We start from the raw sequence: 26,087 nt of genomic DNA, 5'->3' as shown, positions 1-26,087 counted from the left end.
TACCAATGTATGGTCGTTCCTTCATGACACATTATTATACTTTTTTGACCAATAATGTAATATTTTATTTGAAATCATTTATTTTTTAAACCCATGTAAATGTCAAGACTGCTTACTATATTCTGCCCCTAAACCCCCGGTACACAATTCCGTATACATACGATCTGTGTGATTGCGATGCTGTGTCGAAGGAAGATGCAGGCCGTTCCTGCAAGACTCTGCAGTGCAGCGAAGCTCTGCAGCGGCCGTGGCCAGCTGTCCACAATCTCAGCACCCAGGTCAGAGGGTGAAAGGGGGGCAAGCTGTAAGTGGGAGTGCTTCCCATCCTGATAGGAGAAAAAAGATCACACTCACTATATGCCTTTGTACCAAAGGAGCAATATTTCTCATGTAAACGGCTAACTAAAAACCTCATTAGGACAGTGGGCTCAATTCACTAAAGAATATCGCAAGAGATAATTGGATCACATGACACACTGTTTCCAATTATCTCATTCTATATTCAAAATGTCAATTCACTGTCAGTTTATATGGTATTTACCATACTAGTAAAAAAAAGCATGATAAATACCACATAAACCTACTGTGCTAACACGAAAACCTGGCCTTAGTACATAATAATAATCTTTGATTCATTTTTAACTTTGTACTCCAGAAATAACAGTTGGAGGTTGATTAGTTGCTGGCAAATTACAGATTATTGTTAGAAACACTCTTCATACACTCCTCAGTCTCAAAATATCAACTTGTAAAGCAAAACTTCAAAATTGGTGCGTAATGTAATGTGATTATATTCAAGTAGCAGATCTGGATGCAATTTTAAGAGCTTTTAAGGAAAATTAGTTGACTCACTGCTGTGCGACCTGTTTTGATGCCAGAGTCTAAAGAATGTAATGCAAATTCCAAGCACAGGGCTAAAAGCTTGGAAGCTAATGGGTAAATTAGGATTTTTGGGACTTTAAATGAGGCCCATGACATAATATAGTCATGCGCCTCCATCCCTAAATCTGAAATTTAAAGGGAAGGGTTTTGGACTTTAAATGAGGCATGTGACACATATCTGGTAGAGTGGTCAAATACTTGATGGCACATTTATTCTTTTATATATATACAGTGCCTTGCGAAAGTATTCGGTCCCCTTGAACTTTGCGATCTTTTGCCACATTTTAGGCTTTAAACATAAAGATATAAAACTGTAATTTTTTGTGAAGAATCTACAACAAGTGGGACACAATCATGAAGTGGAACGAAATTTATTGGATATTTCAAACTTTGTTAACAAATAAAAAATTGGGCGTGCAAAATTATTCAGCCCCTTTACTTTCAGTGCAGCAAACTCTCTCCAGAAGTTCAGTGAGGATCTCTGAATGATCCAATGTTGACCTAAATGATTAATGATTATAAATAGAATCCACCTGTGTGTAATCAAGTCTCCGTATAAATGCACCTGCACTGTGATAGACTCAGAGGTCCGTTTAAAGCGCAGAGAGCATCATGAAGAACAAGGAACACACCAGGCAGGTCTGAGATACTGTTGTGGAGAAGTTTAAAGCCGGATTTGGATACAAAAAGATTTCCCAAGCTTTAAACATCCCAAGGAGCACTGTGCAAGCGATAATATTGAAAGGGAAGGAGTATCAGACCACTGAAAATCTACGAAGACCTGGCCGTCCGTTTAAACTTTCAGCTCATACAAGGAGAAGACTGATCAGAGATGCAGCCAAGAGGCCCATTAACACTCTGGATGAACTGCAGAGATCTAGAGCTGAGGTGGGAGACTCTGTCCATAGGACAACAATCAGTCGTTTACTGCACAAATCTGGCCTTTATGGAAGAGTGGCAAGAAGAAAGCCATTTCTTAAAGATATCCATAAAAAGTGTCATTTAAAGTTTGCCACAAGCCACCTGGGAGACACACCAAACATGTGGAAGAAGGTGCTCTGGTCAGATGAAACCAAAATCGAACTTTTTGGCAACAATGCAAAACGTTATGTTTGGCGTAAAAGCAACACAGCTCATCACCCTGAACACACCATCCCCACTGTCAAACATGGTGGTGGCAGCATCATGGTTTGGGCCTGCTTTTCTTCAGCAGGGACAGGGAAGATGGTTAAAATTGATGGGAAGATGGATAGAGCCAAATACAGGACCATTCTGGAAGAAAACTTGATTGAGTCTGCAAAAGACCTGAGATTGGGAAGGAGATTTGTCTTCCAACAAGACAATGATCCAAAACATAAAGCAAAATCTACAATGGAACGGTTCACAAATAAACATATCCAGGTGTTAGAATGGCCAAGTCAAAGTCCAGACCTGAATCCAATCGAGAATCTGTGGAAAGAACTGAAAACTGCTGTTCACAAACGCTCTCCATCCAACCTCACTGAGCTCGAGCTGTTTTTCAAGGAGGAATGGGCAAAAATTTCAGTCTCTCAATGTGCAAAACTGATAGAGACATACCCCAAGCGACTTACAGCTGTAATCGCAGAAAAAGGTGGCGCTACAAAGTATTAACTTAAGGGGGCTGAATAATTTTGCACGCCCAATTTTTCAGTTTTTTATTTGTTAAAAAAGTTTGAAATATCCAATAAATTTTGTTCCACTTCATGATTGTGTCCCACTTGTTGTTGATTCTTCACAAAAAAATACAGTTTTATATCTTTATGTTTGAAGATTGAAATGTGGCAAAAGGTCACAAAGTTCAAGGGGGCCGAATACTTTCGCAAGGCACTATCAGAGTTGGGGTAGTTACTCAAAAAATGTAATTAGTAACAAGTTACTAGTTACTTCTGTAAATTGTAACGAGATTACTTTACTAGTTACTGCATTTGAAAAGTAACTTCACTACTTAATACTTTACTCTCCTCTTTCTTAATTGACCGTGTAGAAGAAGATACATGACACTCTTTCTGCATAGAGTTTATTGTATAAACACAGGCTTTGGGAAACATGAGAACAAAACCTGAAAAAACAGAATAAAACATAAAGTGCAACAAAAAGTCATAAATTCATCCCTCTCTATTCTTCGAAATAACGATTGTATCGCACGGCTTGGGTAACGCAGGAAAGCGCGTTCCTATAGCCTAGTAAAGTAGTGTAGTTACTTCCTATAGCCTAGTAAAGTAGTGTAGTTACCAATATTAGTATTGTAACTAGTTACTTTACTTAGTTACCAAAAAAGGTAATGTAGTTACTGTAATCAGTTACTTTGTAACTCGTTACCCCCAACACTGGGCACTATATATATATATATATATATATATCCCATGATGGCATATTATCATAATTCATATATATATATATAAAAGAATAATTGTGCCATCAAGTATTTGACCACTCTACCAGCTATGTGTCACATGCTTAATTTAAAGTCCAAGACCCTTCCCTTTAAATTTTAGATTTAGGGATGGTGGCGTATGACTAGTTAAAATTGCAAGTTGGCTTGTAATCCATATCATAAAATATATAATAAAATCTTCATATTGATTGCAGAAAGTTCATAAGCTGTAAACACATATTTATAATGCATCTAAAAAAGCTTGACGCGTGTGTTTCGTGGAATTCAATCTACTTCTCCTGCAGCGGATGCAAGGTGCATAGCTGCAAAAAAACATAGATACTAATGTAGTTTTGATGGTTAACTCAAAAAAGAAAAAGGGGGAAGAAAGTATCCATCCCTGAGTTACTTACAAGTCAGCTCCAGATTTAGCATTTTGTATTTATATATGAATTATAATAATGTGCCATTATGATATCTGTATATATATGAAAGAATAAATGTGCCATCATGTATTTGACCACTCTACCAGCTATGTGTCACATGCTTCATTTAAAGTCCCAAACCCAAAAAAAAATGCTTGGAAGCCTGATCTCTCAATTTTAACCACTTTCGACCAGTTTTAGGTGCAAAAATAGTGGTATGGATCAAGATATTCTATCATCATCAGTTTTGATCAGTTCATAGTATTAGTTGGACTTGGTGGTAGGTTGTGTTGATCCATGCCAACCCTACATTTCTGGTTAAAGTCTGTGCAAAAGCTCATCACAGGCTTCAAAGCTTTCCAAGAAAACATACAAGCACCTTGAGCTTTAGTTGCATATTAGGTTTTTATCATTTCGATTTGTAATTTTCATTTTAAATGCCAAAATATCAGCCTTTTTTAACCTATTTTGCACCAGGAATCCTTTTAGGAGCAGGGATAGTCTCAAGCTTTCATAAATCCACCCACGCATTCACAGATATCTTACTATCAGTATAACAATTCTCCACTTTCGTTTTACTGTCACCTGCTCTTTTGGGTTTTTTTTTTTCTGTGCAATACTTTTTGTAATCCTCCTAACATCTGGTCGTGTAGCAGGTTTGGGTAATCCTATTTCCAAACTTGCCACTTTATCTGTGAAAGACTATCTTCCCCTTTTTGATTTATTGAATAAACCCACTGATCTCTTTGAAGCTCAGTGCGTTTACACAACGGGCAGAGTTATGACGTCTGGAGCAAAGAGAAGAGAAAATGGGTTATGCTCATGGCAGCCAATCCTATTCCATCTTTTTTATATAAAAAGGTATAAAATGCATTAGTTGCATTTGTAACAACTTATTATTAAGTCCTATGTTATAGTAGGTTGTGCATTGGTTATTTTAAAGTGTAAGTTTACACCTAAACATTTACCATGGGCAACAGCATTTTTTCCTTTGAGGTTACAAAATGAGCCCCAGCATTCCTGGGGTAAGAAATAAACCCCAGATTACATTAATAAATACACCTAGCATCCCAGGGGGGTAAGAAATAAGCCCCAGCTTATGATCACATAGTTCCTGGCACTGCTGCTGGGGAATAGCAGCTTTCCCAGGGGGAAACCCTACCTGCACTCCTTTTTATTATGATGGTAACCTACCCAACACTCCTATTAATAACAAAGCAGTAGTGTGAAGTAGTTAACCACTTGCCGACCACTGCAAGTACATATACTGCGGCGGTCAGCCCCGTGCAGGCAAAGTGACGTACCGGTACTACCTGTGAGCCAATAGGGGGCGAGCGCATGCCGCCGGAGGCGCGCTCCCGCCCCCGCTCGTTCATGGACACCTCAACGTGAGTGACCGGCGGACCCGATGTCCGCCGGGCACACGCGATCGTCAGTTACAGAGGGAGAAAGGCAGGCGGCTAATGTAAACAAAGCCGCCTGTCATTCTTCCCTGTGTAACAGCAGAGATCATAAGGTCCTGCTATGTAGGATCATAGATCTCTGCTGTTACATAAAAAGCCACATCCCTGCACAGTTAGAAGCACGCCCCTAAGGACACACTTAACCCCTCCTTCCCCAATAAAGTTAACCCCTTCCCTGCCAGTGTAATTTTTACAGTAACAGTGCATATGTATAGCACTGATTACTGTAGTAATGTCACTGGTACCCCCAAAAGTGTAAAAAATGTCAGTCAAGGGTCCGATCTGTCCGCCGCAATGCACTTATTGCGATTTTTTTTACCAAACATATGTAGCAGAAAACAAATTGGCCAAAAGGGTTAAAAAATTTAGATTTTTAAATTTTTTTGGGGAATTTCATATAAAAAAATGTGAAAAATATTGTTATTTTTGCAAAATTGACGCTCTTTTTTTGTTTATAGTGCATGATCAAAAAATCGCAGAGGTGATCAAATAACACCAAAAGAAAGCTCTGTTTGTGGGAAAAAAAGGAAGTCAAATTTGCTTAAGTATAGCGTCGCACGACCGCGCAATTGTCCGTTAAAGTCTCGCAGTGCCGAATCGCAAAATAGGGCCTGGTCAGGAAGGGGGTAAAATCTTCCGAGGCTTAAGTGGTTAATACCAAACACGCAGAAGTTAATACCAAACACGCAGAAACACACTACCTGCAATGTTTCTATACATTTTGGCCCTTTTTTTTTAGATTATTTAGACTATTAGGGCGATTGGTTTTAACATCCACGCACCAAACGCTAGCAGATTATAATTTAGCAGTACAATTGTCAGTATTAATACATTTGTAGAAAATTATCATCTACTAAGAATGACTTTTAACAAAAAGAAAAATGAATTTAACTGCTATGTCCCATGCGACTCATAGTTCGAAGTTGATTTTGAACATTGTAATTGTCATTGTTGTCCATTGTATCTTAAACAAAAATGCTATCCTCATTATGGCTATCCTTATGATGACCAAATTCATGGCAATTCTAAGATAATTTGATCCACTGTCAACAGGCTTTTGATCACCAATTAAAACAATTGAAACTGTGGATGGTATGTTGGCTTTATATCTTTGATCATTTGGTCAAAGTTAGTTTATATATGCATGGTCAGCATTAGACTTGCCTTTTGTGGCATATTGTACATCAACCCAATAATTACAATAAGTTGGTTGGCTAGTTATCCTTAAATGAGCCCCTGGAGTTCCAGATCCTGCTACGATCTTTACCCAACACTATGGGTGGTGCACATGAATTTGGTTTGATGTTCTCCTGAGGAATACATCAAATTTGAAGCATCACTGTTAAGGCTAAAACGTAGGGCTGTAAGATTTTACACTAAAAGTAATAAAACAAGCCTTCTTTGAGCTTTGTCTAAGCTCAAACAACATTGTAAATTGATGCTCATATATAAGCCCTCAGAGTTTGTGTAAATGGAGAGCTAATCAAGATTTCTTTTGGCCACTACGAAATATTAGATGGTTAAAATCCTGTTTTTTTTTTTAATTTGAAACATAACTATGATATCAAATGTAATAAAACTAATTTAAAACAGCGCTAGCAATCCATGTGAAAATTATTAAATAGTGATTAGTGAAAAAAATTAAAAAATATTTTACAAATAAATATTCCAAATGTAATAAAACAGTCCTTAGTAGTGATAAATCCAATAAAGTGCTCAGGTGCAGAAATGGTTATCCAAACGGTGCTCAGGTGATTGTCAAACCCTCTAGGTTCCCTACTCCCCACAATGATGAGTCTCAAAAGCTTGTAAAATCCGTTGGACTATTAGTCTCTGGCTCTTGCTGGGGTGATCCAAGATCGGGATGTCTTGCAGGGGATCGCCCCAAGAAAGACGTCCGTGAGCCCCAAATGTAAAACAAAAGGACCGCAGATAGTATAGTATGTTTGCATAATTTATTGGCCCCAAAGCAATAAAAACATACTTACAAAACAGAGATATAAAAACCACAGAGTAATGTGATAAGTGATGGTGGACGCCCACTGACTATCCAGGAAGTATGCCGGATGTGACGATGTGTTCCAGCCGTGCCGGAAGTGCGTCAACGCGTTTCGTCCGCCTATTGGGCGTTTTCAAAGACTTTGAAAGACTTTGGGTCTTTGAAAACGCCCAATAGGCGGGGGCGAAACGCGTTGACGCACTTCCGGTACGGCTGGAACGCATCGTCACATCCGGCATACTTCCTGGATAGTCAGTGGAGCGCACGCTAATAGCGGCGTCCACCATCACTTGTCACATTTCTCTGCGGTTTTTATATCTCTGTTTTGTAAGTTTGTATGTTTTTATTGCTTTGGGGCCAATAAATTATCCAAACATACTATACTATCTGCGGTCCTTTTGTTTTACATTTGGGGCTCACGGAGGTCTTTCTTGGAGCGATCCCCTGCAAGACATCCCGATCTTGGATCACCCCCAGCAAGAGCCAGAGTGTAATAGTCCAACAGATTTTACAAGCTTTTGAGACTCATCATTGTGGGGAGTAGGGAACCTAGAGGGTTTGAAAATCACCTGAGCACTGTTTGGATAACCATTTCTGCACCTGAGCACTTTATTGGATTTATCACTACTAAGGACTGTTTTATTACATTTGGAATATTTATTTGTAAAATATTTATTAATTTTTTTCACTAATCACTATTTAATAATTTTCACATGGATTGCTAGCGCTGTTCTAAATTCGTTTTATTACATTCTTATCTAAGATTAACTTAGAGATACAGCAGCTGCACCTAATTTATTTCTGATTTTTATATTGTCATTTATAATCATAGCACTAATACTTTTACCATAAGCTCGGGTTTAAATTTAATATACACATATGATATCAAATGCCATTGCTAATATAATGCATTTCGGATCCCAGGTTGACTTCACATGGATCAGATGGCAGAGTATCACCTGGTGATGTCTCGGCTTAGTGCAATTTGACAACCGCAGGCCACATCTCATTCTTTAAATATAGGTTCATTACATCAGTACACAACATGAGACAACATCATCAAATGACAAGATTCTCTAGTGCATTTTAGAGAATTCACTGTGTGGAGCTGCTTACCCCCAGGAACAAAGCCATGTGGCCTTAATAATTTGTGTTGCTTCCGAAATGGGATCATCCTGCAGATCCAGGTGTCAGCAAGCACAAGGGATCTGGACTGGATCTTGATCTGTGAAATTCAGACTACTCATTTCTAATTTGCATTGGGTTACTAAACATTGCTAATTTTAGCAAATTTAATTTACATTTATCAAAATGTCTAAATAACTTGTCTGCATTGTCCGTAATACTGTGATAGGCATATTTTGAGGCAACACAGACAATTGTTTTTTCAGACCCTTTGATACAAAAGACTGTTGATAACATTCAGCTACCCATAAAAAAAAAAAAAGAATGGTCTTACATGAAATAAATAGCTTAATGGAAGTCGTTCCCGCAATTAGCATGCATCAGAGGTGAACAATAATTCCTAGCAACCAATCACAAATTAGCTTTCATTACCCTTCCAATCTAAGCTTGTAGAAAGCTGCCATCTAAATCTAAAGATCTTATGGAAGTTGGGTCTAAAATTGTTGTTCAATAAAATTTGGCTATGGGATATTTCATTGCTGATGCCCCTTTTTTAATTATAGAAGGTTAAGAGGTATGTGTTTGCTATGGGTTACTGCATATCATTGTTCTGTACAAAATTGTATATATACAGTAAATTATTATTATTATTATTATACAGGATTTATATAGCGCCAACAGTTTGTGCAGCGCTTTAATCCAAATATATGTTTACACCCACCCCCCCTTGCATGTCATACCTTATTTGTCTTCTTTCGCTGCGATTTAGTGCAATTTCCCATCGCTCGTCTGTGAGCTGGTTGGTTGCATTGCCTGTTCTAAGTGTTCTGACTGTGTTTCAAGCCATGAATGCATGTATGTAGTGTGAAAAAGTTGCCTCTAAGGAGTACAGAAATGCCTGTTGATGCTTTGTGCGGATGCTTCTGAGTGTGATGATAAATGTATGTGTATGTATCAGGCTGTGTATTTCTAGCTCTCTGCAGAGTTATGGAGAGGGGGGGTAAACCTGCTGCTAGGGATTAAAGATTTCAATGAGAGCACAAGCCCTGCGAGAGGACAGTTGGATAGATAGAGTGAAAGAGAGGGATATTAAGATGGAATCACATAAACGAATGTGGGAACACAGTTCTAACATACGCAAGGGCAAGGGGAGGTGGGTAAAAATTTAGGCTTGGTATTTGGAAGTCCCCAATGGATAAGCTTCAAATACTGAGTATACAAGGCCAAGGTATATTAACCACTTTACCACCGGAGGATTTTGCTGTCTTACGTCTGGGCCACTTTTTGCGATTCGGCACTGTGCGACTTTAACTGACAATTGCCCGGTCGTGCGACGCTGTACCTAAACAAATTTGGCGTCCTTTTTTTCCCACAAACAGAGCTTTCTTTTGGTGGTATTTGATCACCTGTGCGATTTTTTGATCATGCGCTATAAACAAAAAAAGAGCGACAATTTTGCAAAAATAACAATATTTTTCACATTTTTTTATAGGAAATTCCCCCTCCAAAAAAATGTAAAAATCAAAATTTCTTAACATTTTTGGCCAATTCGTTTTCTGCTACATATGCTTGGTAAAAAAAAATCACAATAAGCGTATTTTGATTGGTTTGCGCAAAAATTATTGCGTTTACTAACTACGGGAAAGATTTTTGTCATTTTTGTTGTTTTTTTTTTAACGAGTAATGGCGGCGATCTGCGATTTTTTTTGCGGGACTGCGACATTGCGGCGGACAGATCGGACCCTTGACTGACATTTTTGACACTTTTGGGGGTACCAGTGACATTACTACAGTAATCAGTGCTAGAAATATGCACTGTTACTGTAAAAATGACACTGGCAGGGAAGGGGTTAATTTTTATTGGTGATCAAGGGGGTTAATGTATGCCTGGTGCTTACTGACGTGTGTGGGGGGAGGGGACTATGTGACACAAGGACAGATCGCAGGTTCAGCTATGCTGAACCCTGCAATCTGACCCTGCCTGTCACTTAGGAGATCCGCCCCATTGCAATGACCTTAATACCAGTTCTCTTCTGCAACATATCTTCCAAGGTTTCAGAAGATTCTACCCATTTAAAGCAAATATTTGTTAATTTTTGGGGGTATCCTCTAGCTTTTTCAGGTCATCTTATTGTGGCAGGTTTTCCAGGCATTGGGCCTGATGTGGGTCTGCCATGGTTACCGGTGAAACCTTCAGCCCATTTAAGCTGAATACCTAATACCTATATATAATATAAGTGTGAGATTGGAGACAATGACCATTCCGGCATCTTTGGTTTGTTTTGTTTATTTGATATTGGGGATGAGAGAAGGGAATGAGTGGGATACTCCTCTGGCTCAACTAGGTACAAATGGGACACTTTTTAGAAAAATGCCTTTCAGCGCTGTCTTGACGCCGGCTGGATGCCGACCAACGCTTGCTGGCGCTTGAAAAGTACTGACTTGCTGTACTGTACTTGAACTTGACTTCTGACACTATGGTCAGCTCAAAAGTCCTGGACTTCACTGAGACTTAACTCCTGATGCTCTGGTTAGCTCAAAAGTCCTGGATACAGCTCCCTCCAGTCCTTCCTGACTAAGGTAGCTTTCTGTAACTGCTTCTGCTGCTGCAACTCTCAACACTGTACACTGCAAACTGTACACTTTAACACTTCAGGGCCCAACCACTGGTGCCCCCTTTTGCACTTCAGGGTCCTCTCACTAGGCACCCCCTTTACACTTCAGGGTCCTCTCACTAGGCACCCCCTCTACACTTCAGGGTCCTCTCACTAGGCACCCCCTCTACACTTCAGGGTCCTCTCACTAGGCACCCCCTCTACACTTGCTCCTGCACCGGCTAGGTAGCTCCTGGATCCCTTGGACCTTCACCGAGTGGTCCCCTCTCACTAGGCAGACCCCCAGGGGCAGTTTGCAGTACTCACAAACTGGGAATGCTTCCCTGAAGCAGGACCCCTCTCAGTTCCGCTGGTCCTCGGCACACCGGATCTTCTCTGCAGCTCAGCTCAGCCCTCTGTCACCTCAGGCAAGCTGCCTGGGACACCCGATCCTGACAGCAGGAGAGACAGCCGTACTCTCCCTCCTTGGACTCTGCCTTTCGCCAAAGACCTGTGTCATGTGCTCCCCTCAAACTTATGCCCACTCTCAGAATGCTGTGTGGCAGAATATGCCTTTCTGGGGTAGATATAGGCCTGAGTGTGCCATTGGCTGGGGTTCCTCCACTGCCCAATGAGAACCCTCTCATGGAGCATGGTTGGGAGACTCCCCAGTCTCAACAGCCACACCTGGGAGACATGACAGCCCAGCTGAAAAATCATGGCCCTGCTGTTAGGCGGCCAAGGCCCACTATACTTTAACTAGCACCTACCCTGTAGGGTGCTACATTATATAAAGAATCATCAGCATCAATCAATTTTTTCCAGGCCCCTATACTAAAAGTGTCAGTACCAGTGGTGACTGGTGCTCCATGGGCCAGGAGGGGGGGCAGCAGACGGATCACACCATACCCCCCCGGAGCACACCAGCCCGCACTCTCACTCATCCTGAACATGTGGAGGGCAGGCAGGCAGGCAGGCAGCGGCTTCTCAGTCTCCTGCCTTTTCTCCCTCCTCCTCCTCCTTAGCCAATAGCATGGCTTCTCCTTTCGACCAATCGTGAAACGGGTCTCAGGATCCGCTTCCTGATTGGCCAGGAGGAGGATCCATGTGACAATAGCGAATATTCCTTCGATATTGTCACACAACTGGGTGGGCTCAGGGCGCAGTGCTGTGCGCCCCGAGGCCACCCTTTTTTGAAGCCTATTAGAGCCTCTGGCTCTAATCATGTGCTTCCAAACAAAAACCCCATTGGAATCCATGCGTCCAGCACCCTGCATGTAGATTAGGGGGGCGGACGCATGGATAGGGGGGGCGACGCCCCTGCGCCCCCAATGGACGGACCGCCACTGGTCAGTACAGATTCATTGTAGCGCTATTAATTTCCTGACATAAAAAAGCAAAAAATTCTCATACATTTCTTAGTGACCTTGTTTATTGTTCCATCCTCAAAGACTCCAAGAAAACATAATAAGGGATTACATATTGTATATTTAGAATGTCAAAATTGTCAGCTATGCACTTAGTTATTTGTGACCTAACTCTCACACCCTATGTATAAAAGGTACTCTTAGTTCTTTTCACAGTTTTACTTAACCTGTATCAGAACTCCCCTTTAACCGTTTGCCGACCGCTCCCTCCACAGATATACAGCGGCAGGCTGGCTCGGCTGCGCCAATCGCTGTACCTGTACAGCAGGCATGCGCGAGGCTGTGGAAGGGCGTGGGTGCCCCTGCTGTCCCCATAATGTTTTGATTTGGTTCAGAATCTATCAGTTATTAGGTCCAGGCAAATTTTTTTGGCCTGGACCTGTTGATCGGTTCTGACCAATGGCAGAACATCCTGTGCCCGTGTAATGTAAACGTGGCACAGGATATGATGTATTCTCCTCTCCTGGAGTCCTTTTCGGTCCCAGCGTGAGAGGAGAGAACATCTACTGTGAGCACAGAAGCAGCACACAGTATACACCATATACAGTACAGATAAAACTTACTGATCACTGTATTGGTGTCACTTGTGACTTCAGATAGTGTAAGAGGCAGTTAGTGGTAGTCCCACATTGGTTTGGGGCCCCGCCATATATCCCCCAATAAAGATTTAACCCCCTGATCACCCCCCCATTAACCCTTTAACTCCCTGTCACAGTGTACACTAATCACAGTATACAGACAATTTACTGATCGCTGTATTAGTGTCACTTGTGACTTCAGTTTGAGAGGCAGTTAGTGGTGAGTTAGAGGCAGTCCCAGATAGGGTTAGGGTCCCCGCCATACAGTATCTCACAAAAGTGAGTACACCCCTCACATTTTTGTAAATATTTAACTATAGCTTTTCATGTGACAACACTGAAAAAATGACACTTTGCTACAATGTAAAGTAGTGAGTGTACAGCTTGTATAACAGTGTAAATTTGCTGTCCCCTCAAAATAACTCAACACACAGCCATTAATGTCTACACAGCTGGCAACAAAAGTGAGTACACCCCTAAGTGGAAATGTCCAAATTGGGCCCAAAGTGTAAATATTATGTGTGGCCACCATTATTTTCCAGCACTGCCTTAACCCTCTTGGGCATTGAGTTCACCAGAGCTTCACAGGTTGCCACTGGAGTCCTCTTCCACTCCTCCATGATGACATCACGGAGCTGGTGGATGTTAGAGACCTTGTGTTCCTCCAATAAGGGACTTTTGAGAACTTCCATTGCCAGAGTTAAATCCCACAAAGGAAAGAACCTTTTCAACAGTGGTCTTACTTTAATGGCTGCTTGGAGAAATTGCCACACTAAGGTTTCATCAGCCCACTTCCTTCCAGTCAGGGTCGACAAGGCCGAGATTTGAACTTTCAAGCTAACGTACTGGGTTGGTGATGGTGATGGGTTGGAGGAGATTTCAGTGGCTTGTTTTGTTTGTGATTTTTTTTTGTTTTTTGATTCATGTGTTATATGACATGTTAGTATGGGAAGGCAAGGAGCATAGGCTCTCAGTAGTGTAGTGGGAGTGCATCTTTAATTGATTTATTGGTTATTGTTCAATTGCTTAATTGCCATACCATGCTTACTTGTATCATACATATATATATTTCATGCAATGTATGTGTATATGAGGATTGAGCAAGCGCTGACTTTAGCGCGAAATGCGTTGCCTTTTATGTTCCTGTTATACTTGTGATGTGATTTTAATGCTTAAATAAAGTTACTAAGCAGTGCAACAATATTCCGGATTTTTGCATGTTTCTGAATCTCACAGACAAGCTGTGCAGCACCCTGGGTTCCTGTTTGCAACGCGAGTCGGACTCTCACCTAGCCATTTCTTTGGCTTTACTGAGGAGCTATCATCATTTGGGTTGAAAGTTGAAACCACGGCCTCCATGGCCAGAAGGGTGCCACAAAGTTCGCACTCTCCGTCTCCCTGCTGATTTTAAGAAGGGTCCTCGGAATCAAGGCTGTTGGTGGGAATACATATAACAGGCTGATTGAAAAGGCATCCTGAGCCATTGCCTGGTGACTGAAGAATCAGGAGTATAAGTAAGGAAGGCGGGAATTCTCGGGAGTCGACATCAGGTCCACTTGTGGAATATCTCAATTGCTTAAGACTAGTCTGATATATCTGGGATTTAAGGACCACTCCTTGTCCAGAAACTGCTAGCTTAGCCCGTCCACTAGGGTGTTCTCCTTTTCTCCTAGGGTGTTCATGCAGATTTTTGCCTCTGTCTTCAAAAGGGGAAGGCTCCTTTTGCCGGCCTGATTTGCTATAAAAGCTATAGCTATCCTGTTGTTCATCAGTAATTTGACACAGGCTCTGTCCAGAAGACTTGAAAATACCTTCAGCGCATGTGATGCTGCCTGAGTTCCAGAATATTGTATTGAGGAGGGGTCTCCGCTGACATCCGCTGCCCCATAGAGCTGCATGGAGGATCCGATCAGATCCGCCCAAAAAACTGACAGGCGGATCTGATCGGATCTCCCGTGTGAAAGAGCCCTAAAGGTACCACAGTTGTTGATCATTTTTAATTTTTTTTTGAAAAAACAAATATTTGTTTAGTTCTGTGCAAAACAACAATACAGACAGAGCAATCAACCAGAATATCATAACAGTGTCATATAGAAGAGAAAGGAAACAAGTGTGCGTGGGCACCAGGACAAAAAAGGCGGGATGCATAGTAAAATAAGCCATTAAGTATATGTGGAGACGGCATACATAAAATAAAATAAAATAGAGTAAAGTTAATTAAATAAAAATAAATAAATACCCCAAGGCATGGCGGTCGAAATCAGCATCAGCCAAGGGCGATTAGGAGGAGCAAGTAGCCGAGGCCTGAAGCCACCTATCCCAGATCTTGTGATAACATTGCGGGCAACCCCTGTTAATGTAAATAACCTTCTTGTAGGGTAAAAGTATTATTAATATCTGCAATCCAAGCTGCCAACGTGGGATATACGAGCTGGATCCACGTGCGGGCAATCAATTTCCTGGCACTAAATAGTGTTTTGTGTAAAAATCTGATGGTGTGTTTGTCCATGTCCCCATCTGGGAATATTCCCAGGAGGCAAATCTTGGGATCTAGCAAAACAGGAGTACCCATACGGTCATGCAGGAATTGCACCACTTGCGCCCAAGAACCCCGAATGCGAGGACAGTGCCAAAGTAGATGACCAAAGGTGCCAGGAGTTAACAGGCACTTAGGGCAAGTGGGATCTCGGGAAGGGTCAAATATGGCCATTCTTTCAAGGCAAAGATAGGACCTGTGAGCAATATACACCTGGGTTAGTCTGTCAGAAACCTTTGGGGAGACTGGTGTACAAGCTTCCAGAGCGTCACTCCATTCATCAGCATCGAGTTCCCCAGTATCCCCTACCCTGGAAGGTCGAACACTGTATGCTGGATCAGTAACCGTCTTAGTAGTCAGCAAATCGTATAGAATAGAGATGAGTTTGCGGGAATCTTGGCCCGTGACAACTTCAAGGAGGTCAATGGCAGGTAGTGTGGGATACTGGCCGTTAAACTGTGCTTGTAGGGCATGTCTGATCTGAAAGTAGTGGAAAGGCATATGAGTGGGTAGATGGAAATCCTCCCTCAATTGGGTGAAGGTTTTAACAGTACCTACCCGTAGGACGTGGGAGAGGAAATATATGCATTAGCCATCCACAGGCCAGGGTCAGGTAAATGGAGGAGTTCCGGCAGGTGTCCGCTATGCCAAAGGGGGGGTCATAGTCATGCCAGTTCTAGAGAGGGCTAAATCCCAAATTCTCCTATAATGAGCTGAGAGACCACCACGGATAGAGGGGCCAGGAGATCCCCCGAACCCTGCAGAATGTCGCAGAACGGGTGCGGACCCATAGCAACCGAGGGGTGACACACCAGCAACATGTATCTATGATGATCTAGCTTGTCAATGTGAAACAGGTGTGAAAGCTGTGCTGCAATATAGTATGCTCTAAAGTCAGGTACAGCCAAACCCCCCAGCTTAGTAGGCTTCTGGGTATGATGCCATGCCAGTTTGTGCCTACTCGTACCCCACATAAAAGTTTTTAATAGGCGGTCAAGGATCCCAAAGTATTTGTAGGGGATATAGGTAGGAGAATGCCATAGGGCATATAGAATTTTGGGCAGTAAAATCATTTTAGATAGGCCCACCCGTCCCATAACACCCAGTGGGAGTCTCGCCCAAGCTTGGGTTTTACTTTTAATAAGGTTATACAGGGGTTCAATATTGAGAGATATGTAGTCAGTCAAGGAGCGAGTGACATGTACCCCAAGGTGCTTAAAGGTCGCAACACGGGCCAGAGGCAGCATGGCTTGATCTGCTGACGGGGGGAACACATCTAGGGGAAGTATATGGGACTTGTCCCAATTAATCGTGAGGCCCGAAAACTTACCAAAAGCAGTGATAACTTCCAGTGCGGTCATGAGAGATAGAGCAGCAGAGAGGGCGGGAAAGGTCACAGAGTCAAGCAACTGCGACAGTTCCGACGAGGTAAACTGTACTCTGGATGTGTAAACTTCACCGAAAAAGAGGCACATTCACCCGCCACAGCCGCCGGATCCGTAGGATGCCCTGACGCGACTTGGTGGAGTGATAAAACCACCGGGGGCCTGTTATCTAGGTAAGCTAGATACACCAGGAGCTTGTCCGCCCTCTCTCCATGCTCAAAGGCCCATTGTCTGCAGAAAAACAGCTTCTTTCAGTTAGCCCGTTCCCGGCTCATTTGCTCCACCGCCCCGGACCGAAGCTTCAGGGGGATTAGCAAATCGGGAGAAGGTGACTGCACATACTGTCGCTCCAGCTCAGCCAGTTGAGTTTCTGCCAGGGAGTATTCCAACCGGGAAGCTCTTTTGAACCTGGAAATAAACTCAGGATCAGTCATGCATGAAAAAAAGAAAAAAGCAAACTCCTTGTACCTCTGCCACTTTTTGGGTGCTTCCAAAGTGGATCCAAGATAGCTCATAATGTTAAGAAAATAAAAGAATTAGTAACAGGAAAAAATGCGCCTAAAATATATCCTATCATTTTGTTGTATAATGCAGTAACAAAAGTGACCACCAGATCACTGACATACCTGGATGAAAAAAGAATATTCCCACATGGAGACATGGGAGGCAAGGCAGCCAGCTAAGCATCCATCTCCCCTGGGTCTAAGGAGATTTTAAACTCTCCTGAGAGACGTGCGGGCGTGATGACGTCACATGCCGGTCCTGTCCCGATCCGGGAACACCCGACTGAGGAAAAGAGTCACAGGCCGCACCCTGCATGCTCCATGCGATCTCCACTTCCCCAGCCACAAAAGCAGAAGGGAGAAAAAGCAGGTAAAGTGTGCCCTAAGAAGGCTGAGACAGGAGGCAGACATGCGAGCCAATGTTGCCAACCTACCATAAATTTTCTGACAAAAAACGCAAACTTTACTGGCACATTTCCAAAAATTACAAAATTACAGTTTTAAGTGCAAATGTCAGTATTTAGGCTACAAACAAGTAGAATAAGCAATAGACATTTGCACTAATGAAAAATGTATTTTGTTTCATTAGTTTTATTTTTTTTTCATTTTTCCAATTATTCGTTATGACTGGCATTCGTTACTTCGGATGCATTCATATTCGTTCTGTTCTATTCATTTAGATGCGGCATTCGTTACTTCGGATGCATTCGTAACTTTGGATGCATCCGTATTCATTTTGTTACATTCATTTAGATGTGACATTCGTTACTTTGGATAATTTGTAACTTCGGATGCATTCATAATAATTTATCTCTCACTCTCTGCGTTACAAGAAACTCACAAATCCAACAAAACAGTGCCACTGGCCCACCACACCCTGTCTGGCCTCTGGATGGATTGTGGTCTGGCACAAAAATAAAAACACACAAGGGAATAAGGGACAAGCTGATTGGCCAGAGAGAACACACTAACACTACCCATCTGAATGCATTCATTAATTATTTCTTTATGTTCAGTGATAATGAATAGTTGGAAAGAACGAAAATACAAAAAAACTAAATTATCCAAATGTAATTGATTTATTAAACTCATTGGTTGAATTGTTTTTCGTTCTTTTGGATTTTTGTATTTTCGTTCTTTCGGGTTTTCGTTCTTTGGGATTTTGATTCTTTCCGATTTTTGTTCTGACAATTCTTTTTTGTACGCATTCGTCAAGAGTCTTTCGTTCATTCAGATGCTCCCAAATGAACGAATAGGACGAATTTAGTCAGAAAACGAATTTGTAACAAAATTAAATGCACATGTCTATTAAGCAATTAGCAAAGTGATTTAGAGCCGGTTCACACTGGGGTGACTTGTCAGGCGACATGGTCGCCTGACAAGTCGCGGTGGGTCGCCTGCCATAGATTAGCACAGGACCCGTTCTAATAGGAGCGACACAAGTCGCTCCGACTTAGAAAAAGGGTCCTGTACTACTTTGGGGCGACCTGCATTGACTTCAATGATATGAAGTCCGTGCATGTCGCTCCGAGGTCGCGGTGCGAGCTGTGCACCGCGACTTCACAAGTCGCCCTGGCAAGTCGGGTCGCCTGTATGTGAACCGGCTCTAAGGGTAGATATTACGCCAAAAAAATATTTTTTATTTTACCTTAAATCTAGTAAGTAAGTAGCTCTGGGACAGGACTCAGGAGGGCAAAAAAATAGAATGGGCAGGCACACACATAAAATGTACTCTCACATAGACAGAGAGCAGTGTGCAGCAGCACAGATGATAATGACACCTCACCGACACGACACTCCCCCTCCTGAGCCACAGTGACAGTCCACTTCAGTCCAAACAGCACTGACAGTCCCGCTCCCGTCCTACAGACCTGCACACTCAGCTCTGGCTGCTCCACTCATCTTCATTGCACTATGACTTCACACAACATGCTCATGCACCACCTACGCCAAACCCCCCCCCCCCTCCACCTGCGCCGCCTGAATGCACTGTAACAGGCACTTGGATTGTCTCGGCCGACTTCTGCCCGGAACTGCACATGTGCAGTTCCGAGCCGAGCATTACAGCCATATTTTTTACTGCCATCCTTTTCGTGCCTCTGGCATATACTAGCAGGGAAAAGTGCCCGTTTTGTACTGGCTGCCAGGTAAGGTACAATTACTATTTTTTATGTGCTACTAATGTGGTCCTTCTGGGGTCAAAAGGGGCCAAACTGACCCGAGGTATGCTGTTATGAGGAGACCCAGAAAAAAGGCAATAGGATAATAAGGTGTGCAATAATAGAATATTGTCTATTTTGCCCGCAGCAACCTGTGCAGCGCAGCAAGCCGTGTCTATTATATATTAGGACAACATTTTTGTTTCCCATAAAAGGAAAACAAAATTATGGCTTCTATCCGATTGCCAGTAAAGCAGACATTCTCCTTAAGATCACCAAGAGGGACACCTGAAAAATTAGAAGACTGGGGTTGCTTGATGTATGCTTAATGCCAGTCTTTTAATGCATATCACAAAAGGCAGTAGGAATGAGATGGTAGCACAAACCTCAGTGATTTCTGCAGGAATTAAAGAAATATTTCTATTTTCTAATCTACTAATCCTTTGCAATCTAATCCGATCTAAAGCACTGTTTGCGGAGAGAAATTGGGGAGGGGGGAGTAGACGGCGCAGGAAGAGATCCCTGCTTGTGTATATTTATGGATCAAGGCAACGCATGATCAAGGTTTGCATGTGTGCTTGTGTGATGCTTTGGCTTTGATAAATTATAGTGATTGTATATCGGCACTGTGCAGGAAATCCCTCTGTCCCCGTTTCCTCATAAGGTGTCCCTGATTTTGGTTTTATGTATAGGTCTCTATGAATAAGGTACTATTTATTTATTAGAGATCTTTTACTATGCTAGGGCTCTTGCACACATTAGGCATACAGTCATACAAAGTGAAATATGGCTATACGCTTATAACTGTCAGCAAATCCTACATTTTGGAAATAATGCCCATTTGTGTGCAAATGCCAGAAGTTGTGCACATATAGCCATGCATGTGTCGTGCACTTATTTCAGAAAGCAAAAATACTCTGCAGCCGTGGTTCCAGGGCGCCACAACAAGAAGACTATTTAACCACTTGCCCAGCAGCCAACAAGTAGTTTTCCTTGTGGCTGGCGGGTTGAGCAGGCACTACGATGTACCCGTATGTCTACCCACTCATGTGCACTGGCACACCCCCGGCAGTAGCATGATCTGTGGTGGTGGACACAGCAGATTGCGGTACTCGGTATTGGAACGCTGTGCGATCTCATGATACCTAGTAAACTATATTTATGAATAAAAGTTAAAATTATTGCTGTTACAGTGATCATCATAAGGAAGGGGATGTATTCCAGAGATAAGACTATAATCCTTCCACTTTATAAAACTCTGGTCCGACCACATCTGGAGTATTCTGTCCAATTCTGGTCGCCAGTCCTCAGGAGGGATGAGTTGGAGCTGGAGAGGATCCAGAGAAGGGCAACTAAACTAATTAGGGGATTGGAGGACCTTAATTATGAAGACCATCTGCAATCGCTTGATTTATGCTCCCTGGAGAAGAGACGCCTGAGAGGGGACATGATAGCAATTTATAAATATCTCAATGGGGATCTCGGCATAGAAAAAAAGCTATTCAGTCGTAGGGAGTGCATGAGGACTCGAGGGCATACATTGCGATTAGAGGAGAAGCGTTTTAACCTCAGGCAACGAGGGGGGTTCTTTACTGTTAGAGCTACAAGATTGTGGAATTCTCTACCACAAGAGGTGGTTTCTGCGGGTAGTATGGTGGCTTTCAAAAGACTCTTAGACATACATCTCAAGGATCAGAACATTCAGGGGTATGTGAGATGATTACGGCCACACACACCTACACAGGTTGAACTGGATGGACTATTGTCTTTATTCAACCTCACCTACTATGTAACTATGTATGTAACAAGCATTCACAGTGTAAAACAAAGTCTCTAATCACCCATGCAGAGTAGTAGAGTGTCACCATGATGGCACTAAACTACTCTGATGAGAGTATTTAAAAAAAAAAGAAATGCAAAACGACTTGAATAAATGCTGGTTAACGCTGGTTAACCCTGGTTAATGCTGAGTAACGCTTAATACACTGAAATTAAGCTAGTCCCAGCAAGGGCCGCTGCTTCACTTTGCCCTTGGCTGTTAAAGGTTCTCTTTAAGCTTCCTGAGGTAATTCTGTCCTAAGGCAACCTATTACTTGAGGTAGACTGTACTGCTGAACAACTTCAGGGCCCTTCCTGGCACCCCATTTATCCCTAATCTCCAGGGCTTAACAACTTGGTACTTCCTTTACTGTAACACTCTGGGTTAGTTGGCTCCTTGATCCCCTTGACCTCTCATGAGTGGTCCCCTTTCTTATGCAGACCCCTGGGCAGATCCTTGAATACTCACGACACTGTTTTTCCTGAAGTCTTCTGCCCAGCAGCTCCACTGGTCAGCACACTGGATCCTTTGCAGCTCAACCCCTGGTCCCTAGGCTGACCGCCTGGACCACCTTCCTCACTCTGCAGGAGGAGAGACAGCTGTTCACCTACTCCTGGGACTTTTCTCCTGCCAAAAGACACCCTGTCACATGCCCCCTCCGGATTTATTCCCAATCCCAGGATGCATTGCAGCAATGCCCACCCATTGGGACAGTCATAACCCCTGGTGTGCTATTGGCTAGGTTTCCTCCACTGTCCAACAAGGCCCCTCATTGGATACAGTGGGGAGAATCCCTAGACTCAACAGGTCACACCTGGAAGCATGTGACAGGCTAACTAACAGATCAGACCATCCTGATAAGCAGACAGGGCCACTATGCTTTACCTAGCACCTACCTAGGATCATGCTAAAGTTAAAAAATTGAATAAAAGCTATCAGTATCCATGATCACCGCCACACCAGTCATATGATGATATTGGGTATTCATATGCGGGCTGGAAGTAGTAGAAGGAACAATCAATCACTAGCTTCAACACTGGAACCAAGGAGAGTGATTCAAACTGCTTACCAGATGGAAAGGAATGATAAACCTGTGATGACACTTTACACCTTTTTTACATATTGTCAATTTTTGTATTTTGCTGGCATCTTTTTCCAGGACTGATTCATTTTCAAGCGTGGATTTACCTCACTTTATTTCTATATGATGGTATTGTTCTGCACTGGTGACAGTATTAGTATCAGAAAATGGACAGCACTATCCCCGTTGTACTGTAATATGTGTCCACACTATCTAAACATATACAGTATCTCACAAAAGCAAGTAAACCCCTCACATTTTTGTAAATATTTTATTATATCTTTTCATGTGACAACACTGAAGAAATTACACTTTGCTACAATGTAAAATAGTGAGTGTACAGCTTGTATAACAGTGTCAATTTTCTGTCCCCTCAAAATAACTCAACACACAGCCATTAATGTCTAAACCGCTGTCAACAAAAGTGAGTACACCCCTCAAAAGTGAAAATGTCCAAACTGGGCCCAATTAGCCATTTCCCCTCTCCGGCGTCATGTGACTCTTTCGTGTTACAAGGTCTTAGGTGTGAATGGGGAGAGGGTGTGTTAAATTTGGTGTTATCGCTCTCACTCTCTCATACTGGTCACTGGAAGTTCAGCGTGGCACCTCATGGCAAAGAACTCTCTTAAGGATTTAAAAAAAAAAAACAATTGTTGCTCTACATAAAGATGACCTAGGCTATAAGAAGTTCGCCAAGACCCTGAAACTGAGTTGCAGCATGGTTCCCAAGACCATACTATTGGGAAATAGACATATAAGTGCTGCCAGCATTGCTGTAGAGGTTGAAGGGGGGGTCAGCCTGTCAGTGCTCAGACCATACGCCGCACACTGCATCAAATTGGTTTGCATCGCTTTCATCCCAGAAGGAAGCCTCCTCTAAAGATAATGCACAAGAAAGCCTGCAAACAGATTGCTGAAGACAAGCAGACTAAAGGAGATGGATTACTGGAAGCATGTCCTGTGGTCTGATTAGACCAAGATAAACTTAGTTGGTTTAGATGGTGTCAAGCGTGTGATGATGGCAACCAGGTGAGGAGGACAAAGACAAGTGTATCTTGCCTACAGTCAAGGGAGGAGCACAAGGTCTCTAACATTCAACAGCTCCATGATGTCATCATGGAGGAGTAGAAGAGGACTCCAGTGGCAACCTGTGAAGCTCTGGTGAAAGGATAGTTCAGGATCCAGGATAACACTTCGCACCTTATCATACAAGGATGGGTTGATAGTTGTGCCATCAATCTTAACAGAGAAGTCAAGGAGGCATGTCGAGCAGAAAATATTATGAGCTCAGTTTTAGATAAATTGTGTTCAAGAAAGTGATGTGACATCCAGGCTATTAAAAAAATTAGAAACAAGTCTTGCAAAAGCGTCACCATGCCCATAATTCTATCCCAATCTAACAAGACAATATATAGATCTGTAATAGCTGCACTAATGGTGTATCCACATATGTAATATATAAACCATAAAAACAAAAATTGTGTTGCACTATCATTAGAAAGTGTATAAGATCATTGCAATAATCATACAAATCAAGTGAAAAAGAAAAAATATGTGATTTAAAACATATGTGCAAGTAATAAAAAAAATCCATAAAAAAATCCATGAAGTCCAGGAAAAAAAGAGCTTCAGTGCAAAAAAAAAGTTAATATAAACATTAACGTGTTAACAAAATCCAGTGCTCCAAAAGTGAATGAAGAAGAATTTTTCACACCCAGACAGACACCCCATTCACTAGCCACTTACCATCTATTAAGACTCCAGGATGGAGGTCAGGTTGCCCCTTATCCCAATATCCCTATGGAATGGATGGTTGCCAGGAGGATTCCACAACGGACAAAACCAAGCAAAGAGGAGGACCCACAATCAACCGCTGGGACCCAAGGTGGAAGTATAAAATCTATAAAATTGTGTTGCGCAGATTAAAAATCTATATGGTAAATATTCTTAATAAATTATTACATAGGCTAATCCAACCAATGCTATCCTTCCTCTATAAAAGTCTGGTGTGCAAATAATAATCAATATCAAATGTAAAAAATAGTGGTGAATAAAATTAATATTATAAAAAATATAATAAATGGGATACTATCAATAAATCCTCTAAAAACTTTCATAAACGTGAAAAGTGCATGCACTGTGCAATTTCATAAAATGACAGTGATAAACCAATGCTAATAAAAGCCTTTAAAAGTGAAAATTCCTAAAATAACTTGCAAAAATTCATAAATACAATCACTCTTACTTATAGTGTCCAATGAAAAATAAATAAATATATATGGTATTATACTGTAGTGTCCAAAAGATAGAAATAAAAATCAAGTCCAAAGTGATTCTGTGCAAATAACAAAAACTTTTGCTGTGCTCAAAACCACCAGTAGGTGGCAGGTGCTCCCCAGACTTGTGAGTGACTGGGATGTCACAGATCCTGCAAACGCTGTGAACCCCCCTTGTGAGTGGGCGTTCACCTCAGGAAAGATAAGACCAGGCACATCAATTGGGGCTCCTAAACAGGGATAGCCCTTCCCAGTGATATAATGGTCCGTAGCTCAGAAGTCCACCCTTAGACTGAAGATCAGATAAACTACTCCATCCACTTCCTCTTACTCCAGCATAGGGTGTCACCACCTGGCTGATGGTGTCCTGTTCTGGAGGTTGATGTGGAGCTCCTCTGATGACTCTTCTATGCTTGGGTGACTTCTGACTCTTTCCAGCACGGTGACCGGACATGAAGGGGGAAATCTCTCCCAACTCTTGGCTTCTCTTCCTCCTGTGTGAGGATCTTCTCTGTCTCTCCTCCGTGTCCCCGATGGAAGATGGAGGCTTCTTGTCCTGGCTGAGAGGTCCTCCATCTTCCATCGGGGACAAGAAGCCTCCATCTTCCATCGGGACACGGAGGAGAGACAGAGAAGAGTCATCAGAGGAGCTCCACATCAACCTCCAGAACAGGACACCATCAGCCAGGTGGTGACACCCTATGCTGGAGTAAGAGGAAGTGGATGGAGTAGTTTATCTGATCTTCAGTCTAAGGGTGGACTTCTGAGCTACGGACCATTATATCACTGGGAAGGGCTATCCCTGTTTAGGAGCCCCAATTGATGTGCCTGGTCTTATCTTTCCTGAGGTGAGCGCCCACTCACAAGGGGGGTTCACAGCGTTTGCAGGATCTGTGACATCCCAGTCACTCACAAGTCTGGGGAGCACCTGCCACCTACTGGTGGTTTTGAGCACAGCAAAAGTTTTTGTTATTTGCACAGAATCACTTTGGACTTGATTTTTATTTCTATCTTTTGGACACTATAATACCATATATATTTATTTATTTTTCATTGGACACTATAAGTAAGAGTAATTGTATTTATGAATTTTTGCACGTTATTTTAGGAATTATCACTTTTAAAGGCTTTTATTAGCATTGGTTTATCACTGTGATTTTATGAAATTGCAGAGGATTTATTGATAGTATCCCGTTTATTATATTTTTTATAATATTAATTTTATTCACCACTATTTTTTACATTTGATATTGATTATTATTTGCACACCACACTTTTATAGAGGAAGGATAGCATTGGTTGGATTAGCCTATGTAATAATTTATTAAGAATATTTACCATATAGATTTTTAATCTGCGCAACACAATTTTATAGATTTTAGATTTTTACACTTTTTATGAGAAGTGAAGTGTTTGCGGCATTTTAAGAATCTAACAAAG

The 26,087-nt window shown here is 42.1% G+C and overlaps 1 protein-coding gene across 3 annotated transcripts in view; it reads right to left on the bottom strand.

Moving 5' to 3' along the window:
• Positions 1 to 26,087, bottom strand: part of CABP2 (calcium binding protein 2) — a gene marked incomplete at its 5' end in the record, with an annotated part of 124,546 nt that overhangs the window by 59,811 nt on the left and 38,648 nt on the right. For 2 of the 3 annotated variants that reach the window (XM_082268353.1, XM_082268354.1), the window contains 2 exons: positions 162 to 326; positions 9,030 to 9,197. In XM_082268353.1, the coding sequence (XP_082124479.1) occupies positions 162 to 326; positions 9,030 to 9,071 (207 nt within the window). Of the gene's footprint in view, positions 1 to 161; positions 327 to 9,029; positions 9,198 to 26,087 lie in introns of those variants that run through there. The other variant, XM_082268352.1, reaches the window with a different exon arrangement.

The sequence above is a fragment of the Pelophylax lessonae genome, assembly GCF_965119305.1.
Source record: "Pelophylax lessonae genome assembly, chromosome: 9".
Lineage (NCBI taxonomy): Eukaryota > Metazoa > Chordata > Amphibia > Anura > Ranidae > Pelophylax > Pelophylax lessonae.
This window is presented reverse-complemented; position numbering and strand designations above follow the sequence as displayed.